This window comes from Spodoptera frugiperda, chromosome 12 (genome assembly GCF_023101765.2).
Source record: "Spodoptera frugiperda isolate SF20-4 chromosome 12, AGI-APGP_CSIRO_Sfru_2.0, whole genome shotgun sequence".
Lineage (NCBI taxonomy): Eukaryota > Metazoa > Arthropoda > Insecta > Lepidoptera > Noctuidae > Spodoptera > Spodoptera frugiperda.
The window spans coordinates 9,390,784-9,403,780 of record NC_064223.1 but is presented as its reverse complement, the minus strand read 5'-3'; the positions used below and the strand labels follow the sequence as shown (position 1 = coordinate 9,403,780).

The window sequence follows — 12,997 nt, the reverse complement described above, 5'->3', positions numbered from 1 at the left end:
TTAGATGTAAAACATGTTCTATTTTCTAAATTACTTTTCTTACCAAAATTAGTTACTGTAGAACAGTTTTAAATACAAATAAAAAAGATATTGTAGCATTTGTATAATGACAGAAACTTTATTTGTGAAATAGGTATTATAAAAAACTTTTTTTTAATCTTTTTTAATAAGTTTACTTACTAGGTTATAATAAAATAAAATATTTAACTATATGTAAATAAATATTGTCTATCAGTTATCAGTTGTATGCAGAAGAATAATAGAAAGCAATTATGAAAATATTAAGTACCCAGTTTAAAATAATGCAACCGATTTTATAAAACTAATTTAAGTTAACACATGTTGTTATTTTTTATAATATTAATATAATAAATATTACCAACATTTGAGTATAAACATGAAAAAGTTACACAAATAAACTATTAAGTCGGAATGAGCAATATGAGCTAAACAAAATAATCATCACTGCCAAGTAAATATTAGATAAATTAACTTACACATGGTATTTTGAGATATTTTGTATGTTAAATAAGTGAAAATAATTAAATTGGTTAGTTTCCTCAGGCAAAAAAATGTTTCTTCGACTTTTTAATATTTATTGTGTATTTAAACCTAATCCTTAGTGATTTTTATTTGCTATTTGTTATTTATTGTATTATTGTTTTGTGTAAATAATAAATAAAGTAAGTAAAAAATTTGACTAGTAGGAAACTATTCTATTGTCTATTAGTTAGTTAGATATTGTTGTTTCTTGCTACCACAATTATTTTGTCTCTGCATCACCCAAAAGTTTGGCTGGAAGGGAATGTCCATGGCATTAAGCCCACAAGCCTATGTACATAATTTTGTGCAAAACGCCTTAAATAAATAAATAAATTAACAGAGAAACTTAACAACCAGAGTTGATTGAACTGAGCCTAAATCAATATTTAAAACATATAATTATAATAAAACCACATAACAACATATTGTTATAAAATGAGATAACATAGAAACTACATAAATGTAATAATAATACTATAATAGTATAAAACCACAGTATTTAATTAGTAAGTGTTAGTAATCTGTACATTTACGGAAACTATTAAATAATAACGAGTGCCTATATGTAAGCTTTCAAATTAATACAATGTATTATTCACTTCAGGATATTGTTAATAAAGTTAATTGTATTATAGTTAAATTAAAGCTATTAATAGTTAGGCATTAATAAATGTTTTAAATAAAACAAATAAACATTACTTTATTTTTATACATTATTAATTACAAATGCAAAATGGAGTTTCTGGTCCCTTTGTGTGCTGAAACGGGACCAAGTGAGACACAGTGTGGTTTATATTGTTTTCTTATATATGAGAGTTTTAAGCTTAACTTTTTTAACTGCCGATTTTGATAAGCTATTACATAGGATACCCATATTCTATAACTAGTTAGTCTATGGAGGAACAATAACATGAAATTTTTTCACAGTCTCAAATATATTAAATAAAAAATAAAAATAAATGATGATTTTGTCTAATAGTTAAGTTTTTTATGTCATACTGCCATTTTTTACTTTTAATTCACATTTAGATTTCTGTAACTATATTTATATAATTACAACAGATACTTAAAATATTTATTGATAAATTTAGTTTATATATTTCTCATCTATAGGACAATCAGGTTATCTCACCTACCTACATTTCTTTATCAATTACTTGGTGCCAATTTAATGATATATAAGTAACTCTTATTATCTAATCTCTACTTATGCAAATTGTTAAAAATGTATTTGTTGCAAATTTTGCAATATCATTATACCTAGTTTATCATCAATTGATAGGCTTTAAGTGGCTTATTTAACATTTTGACAATGATTGTTATGTAATATAGACTGTAAATATTTATCTAACAATACAGAGAAGAGATTGATATAATAATAGTTAACTATTAGTTAGATAAAATTAAGATATTTTCTAAATGAGAAAACTATCCTAAACTGACAAATTTTGTAATTGCATAACTATTCAACCTTTATCAAAGGTCATAAAGTTGAAAATGGTAGCTATAACTATTCTTGTAAGTAATACACAGCCATAGAGCTCATAGACGTATCAACAGTACTAATTAAGAGCGTGGCGGCCATCATGTTCAGTTTTTTTACCAGTAGGTAGCCAGGAGTCGAGCAGGCCGGTCTGACGGGCCGCCCGCAAAAAATGGCAGGACTTGCAACCACCAGCCACGTCAAACTACATGTTGGTATGAAGCTGTAACGTGTAGCGATCAATCATTGTTTTTAATAAAAATTGGTTCGAAGTCTTCAAACACGCCACGCTACGCCACGATTCGCATTTGACCACTTTTTGTACAATAATAATTTCATATCTTTGTAAAATCGAGTGGGAACTGCTAATGAAGTTTTGTTTTGTATCGGCCGACGTCAACGAATGAGCCACGATGCTATGATGCGGACAATCGCGTGCGCAGCTTTAATAGACGTGTCGTAGACTCGTGGGCGGATCAGTATTGGCAGTCGGAAAAATGTTTGTAATTTAAATAACTGCAAACGGATTGCAATGTCGTTATGTAGCTAGGTATACCTAGTTAGTCGGTGTGGAGAAGTCACGGACGCGTCGGTGCTTGACCTCGCTTATAATGCATATTTTAAAATTCTAGTCGTTTTGTCTATTAACTACTTAGATAGAAAATAAAATAAAAGCTGCTGTAATTTGATCAAGTTCATTCACTTCTTTTATGTTGGTAATTTTTTGATAAAACGCAGCGTAGAACAGATTCAGTGCCAATGTCAACCTATGTAAAAAAGTTAACTACGTAATATTATAAACTTCTGCACATTTGTTCATTTGCAAGTTATTCAAACAGACGATTGGGATTCATTCCCAACAGTTAGCAATCTTTATCGACTGCTCATCCATTTAATTATGGAGCTTCGAAGAGATGTCCTGCAATGTTGCAACTTGCAACGTACTCGCAGTGCCAAGCATGGGACAGTAGCCTTTAGGCCTTGAAATACCTCTTTCCAGTTCCCTCTATGGTCATGCGTTTAACATTCGAATTGCAAAAGTCGAAACAAAGGATAAAATTGCATCTCTTCGCACGCGAGCTGCGTTTCGTACTGACTCCAAGGCCTCATATGGTGGTGCCAGTTGTCGGCAGTCGCAACGGACCGCGCCGTGAATTGATAATGGACAGGATAACACCTGGACAGATACATTACTTACATACCTATTCAGATATAAATACTTTGTTTATGTAAATTTTTTAGCGACCTTTCAAAGACTGAATAAAAATGACAGTTAAACAGGGTTTTCAATGTTTTGATGAGTACCTGATGGCTCAAACGCAAACGTTATACTCGACAATATACTAAAACTAACAACTAGACAGTTACTTCATTAATTAATGACATCTTCAAGAGGATGACACAATTTAGTTTGCCCCTATTCTAGTGCGCGTACTCATCAAACCAATGTTAATTAGTTTTAAGTACCTCATAGTCCGGATTTGTAGTTATGCTGTAAGTGTTTAGCACTGCACATTAGCTCTATTTACTCTAATTAGATGGCGCCAAAACGGGCAGTAAATGAGAATTATCTCAGAAGTACCTAAGGACCTATTTAAGAAGGTGTAACATGTATTTTAGGTGTTTTATAAAGTAATACTTACCTGCTACAAATTAATAATACCAGCCATTTTTCCATTTGAGCAATTAGCATTTGGAAGCTTAGCCGTTACATAATGCTTAATTCGATAATTTAGAACTTAAACATTTTTTCTGCACTAAATTGCGTTCACACGCGATCGTCGCATTAATTTTGTTGGTTATTATAACTGAAGCCTTGTTACAACATGTTGATATAGCGTAATGTACTTGACCTATATCGAAACTAGGTCTTACTTTCAGAGAAATGTAACTCGGAGCAAGAAATAACTGAAATTAAGATAAGCATTGCTGTACCTCTCGGCCATGTAGAGCACAGTTGAAGTGGACTGAGAAGTTGAGGTGAACATTTGGGGCACGTTGTGGCTTTTGTTAATTTGCTAACGTCAACACTAATGTAATGCGAGACTTGATTAGGCACAGGTCTAGTTTTAATTAGCACAGTTACGCCGTTGGAACGTGTAGCGGTTACTTACACAATACGTCTTCATGTGACTTTTATGACTTTACGGAGGAAGTTGGTCGTGTAAAGTTCTTGCGATGTAGGCGACACCGCTGTGTGACAACTAAGAAAAGATAACAAAACAATGAAGGTAAACAAGTGCTGCGAAGCGCCGCGCCGAGGGGCTGCACTTGACGATAAACTTGGTAACATTTAATAACTCTATTCCTGCATTATAATAAGGCGCCAGAAAGCGTCCCGTGCGCTTGGCGCCGGATCGTGTTACGTAAAGTATACCCTCCCCGCCTATTATAAACCGCTGCTAATGCATCAATGATGAGTAATCCGCAACGAAAACCTTTGATCGATGCGAGGGTTATACTGAATTGTAACTAGTAATCGATACTACGCCGCGATATGATGCCTTTTACCTTCAACCTGACTAATTTTATTTTGAAATACGTGCCAATATTTGTTTTCGATTCTTTAATGTAAACCGCAGATATTTAATGTTTGTTGTTTACAGTCTCGGCGACATCTCAGTAATCGTAATAAGTGGAGTAGAATCGTTGGGGTGGTGGCAGTGCTGATTGTAACCGTATATTAATGGGCCAGAGCGCTCTACCCACTTCATTAGGCGAACAAACAAGCGGGGAGAGCATAGACACCCTTTATCCCTTCACCCTCGTAACCCCCACCGACCTTTAACGCGACTCTAAAAGATATTAAAACATTTTTCTTTCTAGATTAGATTTTACTGTAACGGAAACCATGAAAATATGCAGAGAAATGAGAAATAAATTCGAGAAATTGGGTTTCTTTAAAGAGGTTAAGGGGTTCTTTCAAACCGTACTTACGTGAAGCAATGGGGAGACTTTGTTTTTAATGTATACCCTTGAGCTCGGTTTGAAGAACATTTGGAAAATATATTTGGGTCGAACTTGAATAATTAGGTGCGTAAGTACTTACAGTGTTAGTTAAGTGATTTTAACGAAAACCTATAGTTACTGGTCTGATAAAAATGTAATTGGAGCAAGATTACCATTTTTATTGAAAAGCTCCGAAACATGTAACGCCATGTTATATTGTCTAAATCGGCGTAGAACCAGTATTTCGTTGGTTTTCGAAATACCGAGACAGTATACTATTTGTTATACGTGTATACTATGTTACGTTGGACTTATTTAATAAATGGCTTCTTTATAATAAACCCGTTTTGTGAGAACAATACGAAATGGAATAGAAAATATTGAATACAAATGGCTGTTGTTGCCAAGTTAAGGTATCGTGGAGAAGTTTTAAGTAAAATGCCATGGAGAACTGTTAGATTTTGTTTCACTCCCAGGAATACTGGGAATTTATATTGTAAAAAGTTTAATAATATAGACCACATAGTTATATCCGACTGTTTTGTTTCTCAAATAAATAATGTGGTTTACCACAATAATAAAATAAAACATTAAGTACATGTTTTTACTTTGATTGTAACCATTTGTCTCCTACATTTTCCTTATTTTTGTAACTATTATTATCTAATGACATTATTCATAGAGCAATCGCTTAACTATTGATAACGGGGTTCTGTGCCCATTCTGTCTGTTGATAAGTTGGTTTTTCCCCCATCGGGATAAGGATTATTATTTATTGTCTATCCAAAACAAAGTAATCAGTACATAGTTTGACTTCATTTCTCATTAAAAGTAATTGGTTATGTACTATGTAGTTAGTAAATAAGTAATTTTATTATTAACTATGAAAAGAAAGAATTAAGTGAATATTTGAATAAGTAAGTCCTGTGTCGCCACGCAGACCTAATTCCGCCTTCATTCACCAGTTTCCACAATGACACTTCAGGAAGGTAATTTACACTGCTTTTTCTTCGCGTTTAATGGATGACCTCCTTTGATATTCAGATTTCTCTCGCCACAAAAGTGAGGTTAATTTGAAGTGAACCAACTCATTACCTTTCTTTTTTAAAGGGCGCTTACAAAGCCGGCTATCACTTGCACTCTTTGTAAAGAAATTCAAGTCAAATTTTGCGTACACGTGTCTCTGATTCGTATAATTCAGATGGCAACAGTTACTATGTATATATATTTAATTAATAACTAACTTTTCCTCATGGAGGAAGTTTGTATATTTGATTGTAAGGGTGCTTTTCCATGGAGATGTGCTATGTAGATGTAATAGCTAACCTGTGAAACTGTGTGACCGTTTTCACTGATAGTAATCTATGTAGCTGCAGGAAGATGCAGATCGAGTATACTATGTGTAACAATAACTATATAGTTGAATATTGAAATAACTAGTACCTTTTTCTATTAAATAATACAAATAATATTTCACACATAAATCACTTTCTTATTTGTAAATATAAAAATAACAACAGGTCACTTTATCCTTTTCACGTGTCTATCTACCCAGCTTTTTTCTACGGCCAAAAAAGACACGAGTGAAAATATAGAGTTAAAAAAGAAGCTTGTTGACCCAATATTTATGAGAAATATACACATAATACTTGAGTAATATTTCTCATATATCCCGCAATGTGTGTTTAGGCTTCAGCGATGTTACATGAACCCATCCCGCCCCCAATATCTAGTTGATTCTGATACGCGGTTGTAGGGGTCAGAATAAATGAACTTTCGAGGGCCCGAAAGCCCTCTCATCAACCTTTGTGACAAATATGAATCACAAAGCAATATTCATCGAATAAAACAAGTTTTACACATTTTTCATTATGCTATGTTAATTTGCTCTTTATGAGTTTACGATCCGTATTTAGATGCAAATTTTATACCTAGAATCGTAAATTATTGTCACATACCGATTTGGTGTAGTGATCTATAACTGTCACAAAGATACATTCGAAGAATAACGTTACAATCGAATCGGCACCATTTTTGTTAGATTAATATAGTGACATTATGATAGCTAAAAGAATTTGGAAAATGCTGGGTTAACGGACTATACATCTTGTATTTCTGGTCTAGCAGCAAAATATGAAAGACGAAGGCAAATAATGTATCTTAGCTACGTATTCGTATTTCTACGCTCTACTGAACAGAGCTTTGTGTTTGTGGTGATGGATGCACATTCAGCCCCACAGCCCCACCTGAGCTAGAGTGTGAAAATAAGTTCCAACGGAATAATATCAACAACCAACATTTTCGTTTCACGGTATTGTGGGACGCTGACAAGCGTTACACGCTTTATACACGCCTACTAATGGGAATAAGTTATAGGAATTTAGCGTTTCATCAAAACATGAACATTTGTTAGTTCAAAATATTGTTTAAATTGTATTTTACTTCAAAACTCATTGTGTATATGTTTTGTCATCAGGTGTGCGCACTGACACCGCGGGATCGGGTGTCCGAGTCGTTGGCCCTCTCGTACGCTGAAGCTCCTGGCAGGCCGCTCCCTGACGTCATCGCTCAGCCGGGTCTCTCCTATGACGAAGTCCTCCACGACGACTTCCGATTCGACCTGAACGCCCACGACGTCATGGTCTTCTTGCACATACAGAAAACTGGCGGAACCTCTTTCGGGAAACACCTCGTCATGGATTTAGATTTAAAGGTTCGTATAATAAAATAGCAACCTACATCCGTCCACCTGTCTCTCCCGTTTAGCTTGTAGGTGTCTCGACAGTAGACATGCAACTTTGTGGGTGAGCTGGAATGATCGTGGGCGATTTAAGGTTCGGTTTAGTTAGATGCACTTAATTGCAATGGAAAACATTTAAGTCGGTTCACCTACGCAGTCAAGTTGAAATGGCGATTGCAATGTGATACTCAGACGACAGGTTTTGGCATGGCATATTGCAGCCATAAGACATAACCATACCTATATGGTATGTCTTATGGGTGCAATATGTTAAGTTCCTAATAAAATACAGTAAGACGTGTAATGTCCTACGAGTATGGTTACAATGTGCAGTCAATTGTAACTGGTAGATAGGTAGTCAGCTTCTGGAAATTTTGAACAAGAAAATTAGAATGAAAAATCTCTGAAGTACGTGACAGACATATGAAACGACGGTGTTACATTTGGAGTGGGCTATTAAAGCGCGCACGAGGTACGGTGACACGGCAGAATTCCTGGAAATGGCGAACACGTTAAAAGAAAATGCACCGTCACTTTCCCGACCTGACTTCCCGACACTTTGTACCAGCGGCGCCTACTTACAAATGTTACAAATTGAATTACATGTTGCTACCAAGACAGCTGAAATCCTCGAGTCCATAAAAGCGTTGTGTCAAACGTCGGCACATAGACGTAAATGATAATGGTGGCGTAATTAGAAGCGTTGTGGCTGCCTCTTCAAACATTTAAAGCTCTTTGTGGATGAGCTTTCAGACTTAATTAAAAATGAATTTTCAGTATCGACGCTGGCCAGAGTGCGCACTATAATCCGAAAGAGTAATTAGATTTTATATTTTTTCCGCTGACGCTTAATGTTAGTTACGAAAATTGATGACACAGCGTCTGACGTGATGAAAATTAAGCTTTTCTCGATGAAATCTGAGCGCCATTTACAACCAGAACTTTTGTAGCGTAGAACACCGCCCTCCTTTTTATTTAATTCCACTTTGCAGATTAAGTTGTACGCCTCGAATTGGATTTATATTTTTATTTTGTAAATTGTGTACGCTGTAATTTTTAGATCCTTCGTAGGCTACCCATATTAAAAAGCAATATCGAGATCCTCCGCGTCGTATCTCATTGATATTCCCCCTTAATAAAGCCGATTTGAATGTAAATTGACACAAGTAGCTACTTCCAAGATAGCCTTCGTCTATAAAGTGTATCATATCTGCTCATGTGAGATAGATTTCTATTCATGACGGAAACCGAACAATTTGCGTTGGCGTGTGTTAAGAATCAGAAACAGGATTTATTTATAGTTGAAGTTATCTACGTTCTACGCGTTATTTTAAATTAGGGAGTCACATTTTTTGTGTCCTGTTACACAACCATTCAATCGGGTCACTTCAAAGTTCTTATAAAAACTTGAATCTGAATTATTTTACTTATCTGACACTTATCTTAATTTACGTGTTCTGCCACTACATGCCGATAATATAATAAAGTTTCCGGGAATCGACCACCGAAACAGAACCGAATCATTATTTAGTTAATTGAATAAAAACAGGCGATATTATAACGGATCAGGGCAAGGGTCAAAGATAAAATGAAAAAGATGCTCTATACGTATCTGCTTGGGCACGTACGCAAACTTTGAACACTTTCAATGGACCGCCTTTCATTTGCTTTCCGCTCTTCTCAACCGAACAATTGAAGAGGTCTGCAGTACCGCCAATGAATGATATTCAATGTGTAAGATGTATTAATTTTGTAGAGGCACGTCCATTGTGCGTCCAATATTAAATTCCGTCTGCATTTGCCGACGAATATCGCGTTTTTATCTTCGGGTAGCTAATGTATTTATGTGACCGACGCGTAAACACTATTTATACGTGTTTTCGGTCTAGAAATATATACTTGAAGATAATCTAGAAAATGTGCAGTATATTTTCGTCGTGTTTCGAGTTACATTGACTTATTATTTGTAGTAACAACAACACGTAGTTCGTATCTTTTCTGTGTAGGTAAATCCTTTTAGTTCGTCCATATGTTGGAAAGGGTATGTTTGTGAATGTTCGTTTTCTACGTTTTTCAAAGTCATTGTGTGGTTGTGAACGTGTAGATATGTAGTTTGTTCATATGTTCGCTGGGAGCGAGGCGGTTCAGACGAGGGCGCGTGTTTTCAACCGCAGTGTAAATATTTTAACGCTCCGCCTGTTTCGGCCCTCCTCTGCCTACTGTATTGGGATGTGGTTTGGAACAACGCTGAAGCGCAAAACGTTTTATTGGATGTGGCACTCAAACTTTTCCAATATTTTGTATTGTGTACAATACATGAATAATTGTATTGTAATAAAAATGCCGCTTGAAATATTAATAAGTTTCTAAATTGGGATGTCTAGCCATGCAAAATGTTCAATTTTCAATTGCCTCACGTTTGTTTGTATGATTTCTCATTAATATGCATGAAATAATATAAAAAACCGTTTCAATGATTGGTTCCTCATTGCTTCTTTTATAGTTTCGTGACAGGGTCCCCACAAAGGATGAATGTATTCCGGTGCTTACGAGCTCAACTTTAACTATATGTATGTGCGCAGCATACGTATTATGTGTTTCTAGTAACCTAACTGCTTTGTTTCTACGCATTACAATGTACCACTACATGCTCTCGGGCCATTGTTCATTCTATAGCATTTGTTCCGCTTTGAATAATTTTGAACACAGGAGTAAGCCATACAAAAATTGTATGTAAACAGCATGAATCTATTGTTTTACATGTTTTCATCAACGGAATTCTGCGGAATAAGTCTAATGATTTTTAATTAAGATTTATGACAGTGAATATGATCCGTCAAATATCAGAGAAGCGAAAACAACATACCTAGTAAAACTTAATGAACATCAGAGATACCAAACAAGATTAAGTATCCAATGTGATGTCTTGGAATTTGGAGCTACAGAAAGTTTATGTAAGGAACAGAGACAATATCAACATTGATTAAATCTGAGCGGATTCAGCAATATCTATCCAAAGTTACGTTCGGCGTTCAGAGCATGAAAACAAATAAAAATGATTAATCAAATAAATCCGCCCGTTGAAACGAACGCTCGTACTCTCTCATGGACTAACGGCCGTACACTCACTACGCATCCGTAGACAATGTTGCCATTCCCCATTCATACCGCTTCAGATATTTTTGTGTTCTTTTGGATCGAAACCGAGACATTCAATCAATCCTTTGTTCCAATTTTTTGTCTGGTTTTCGATATTTCAATGCAGATTAAAATTCCTATAGCTACCTACTCATTTATTTATTATTCTAGCTGACTCTTTTAAATACGTATTTTTTTGTAATCAATAGAAAGTCTGTTCTCGTTTCCTCGTTCCCTTGACATAATAATATTTTCTTGCAACGTTTTATTACGTCTTTTATATCCTCCAGAGCCTTGATTGAGAATCAAATTAACTTTAGAGTTTGTTGTCCTGAATTCACATATATCAAGACTTCACATCCCGTCTCTGGTTCTATCTAATGTGAATATTTTGAGCGGAATGTTGGTTTCAATTTGTCTTGAACGTGTTTGCCAGGTGTGTCAGTTCCTGAAAGTAATTGCAGTCTAGCTTTCCTTGTAGCCAAAGTAACCTTGTTTTAGTAACTCGTACAATGATTGTAGTACGAGCAAGCATTCCTGTAGCTCCAGTATGCATGTTAGTAAATACCGTCCACTGGTACCCGCTGGCTCTGTAGCGTCGTATATTTACTCTTGTACATTTGTGTAATTTGGTATTTGAGTGTATCTCGCGCCACTTGCTCTACGGACATCCGGCCCGCTCGCTTCCGTCCTTCTAATTTACTCTACGAATTCACTATTCAGCTTCATTACTTGTGCAGTGTCCAGAACGTGCGGATTTAATATTTTGCCGTCTAACAGATGTAGTCTGTAAAAGGTCCTACATTTTATGTGGGATGCCTGATTGTTGTCATCGGCCTTGTCCACCCACTGCCAATTGTAATAGAGTATTGTTGCGTAATGATTGGTCGGGATTTCCCTAAGATTATTCTAATCTCTTGCTCGTGTCATGTTACTGACATTCTGGAATTTCTATCTTTCTTCCGATAACCTTAAACAACGTAAACTGTTTACTGTTTATAATATTGGTCATATATTTTCCCCATTCCTTCGTTCAATACCTATATTGTATATTTGAATCTTACTTATTTTCTTCTCTCTACAAACGCCACACCCCGATAACAATTTCGACATTTATTATCTGTTACCCCCGTAGTAACAAATATTCCTAATAACGATAAACAGCTTTGGTTTACTCTGGGTAAACTTCCCCAACAAATTGCGCAAACTGTATAGGTAATATATATGGGAATCTGATAAAAATGTTCGGATTGAGTTACACAAGTTTCTGGGTGTGCTGTTCATCGGATTTTCTGATTTTCGTGAAGTCTCGTCTCGGGTGTCGGGGACTGGAGCGATTGTCCGCTCCGTGCGTCCGCTCGGCACGCGCTGGCACGGCAACGATACCGATTTCACTGGTAATTTCCGCACACAACGATCCCTCTTCAAAGAACTCACGCCCAATGGAGGAAATGAAAATCCCTCTCGTTTAAATTGTACGCGAGAGAACGATTTAACTTTTGTATTAAATGTACTTAAGCAATAATTTATTGATTTACCTCGAGCATGGAATATTGCTATGATTTATTCTTCTGTTTCATTATTTCAATATGTAATAGATCTGGCTATCTATTACATATTGCGATGATCTGAAAATTATTGGTATCATGTTTCCATTTACGCTCTTCGAATAATCGCATTTAACATCCTTTTTCCATAAATACCTACATACTCAAACTTCGATTTCTTCCACAGAGGCCATGCAACTGTCAACGAGCGCGAAAACGGTGCCATTGTTTTCGACCGCACAGCAACGAAATATGGCTGTTTTCGAGATACTCTACCGGTTGGAAGTAAGTACCTGATACAAAAAACTGTTTCATCGCAGTCATGGTAAAGTTCTTAATATTGAAAGCATTCCATTTAGTTTTTGTTGTCTCACGAACATATTTTTTGTTGGTTGAATAGCTCAGTGAGTCCAAGCTGTGTAAACTGCAACACGTGTCTCATTAGAATTCCGTGTTGGGCTCCCAATGGCGACAAAGAGTTGAAGTCATATTGTGGCGCGATAAATTCATGTCGTGGTAATTATTTCGGGCTCGAAATTTGAATATGAATTATTATTGTGTCGGCGCGAAACAACAGGGACATTCGATTACATCAGC

The 12,997-nt window shown here is 35.7% G+C and overlaps 1 protein-coding gene across 5 annotated transcripts in view; it reads left to right on the top strand.

The window, feature by feature from the left end:
* The window catches only part of LOC118262238 (heparan-sulfate 6-O-sulfotransferase 2), a 70,051-nt gene that overhangs the window by 1,013 nt on the left and 56,041 nt on the right, over nt 1-12,997 (top strand). For all 5 annotated transcript variants that reach the window (XR_007705809.1, XR_007705810.1, XM_050697631.1 and 2 more), the window contains exons 2-3: nt 7,452-7,688; nt 12,588-12,685. Coding sequence is in view for 3 of the 5 variants with exons in the window: in XM_050697631.1 (XP_050553588.1) it covers nt 7,452-7,688; nt 12,588-12,685 (335 nt within the window). In the remaining 2 variants the exon portion in view is untranslated. The remainder of the gene's footprint in view (nt 1-7,451; nt 7,689-12,587; nt 12,686-12,997) is intronic.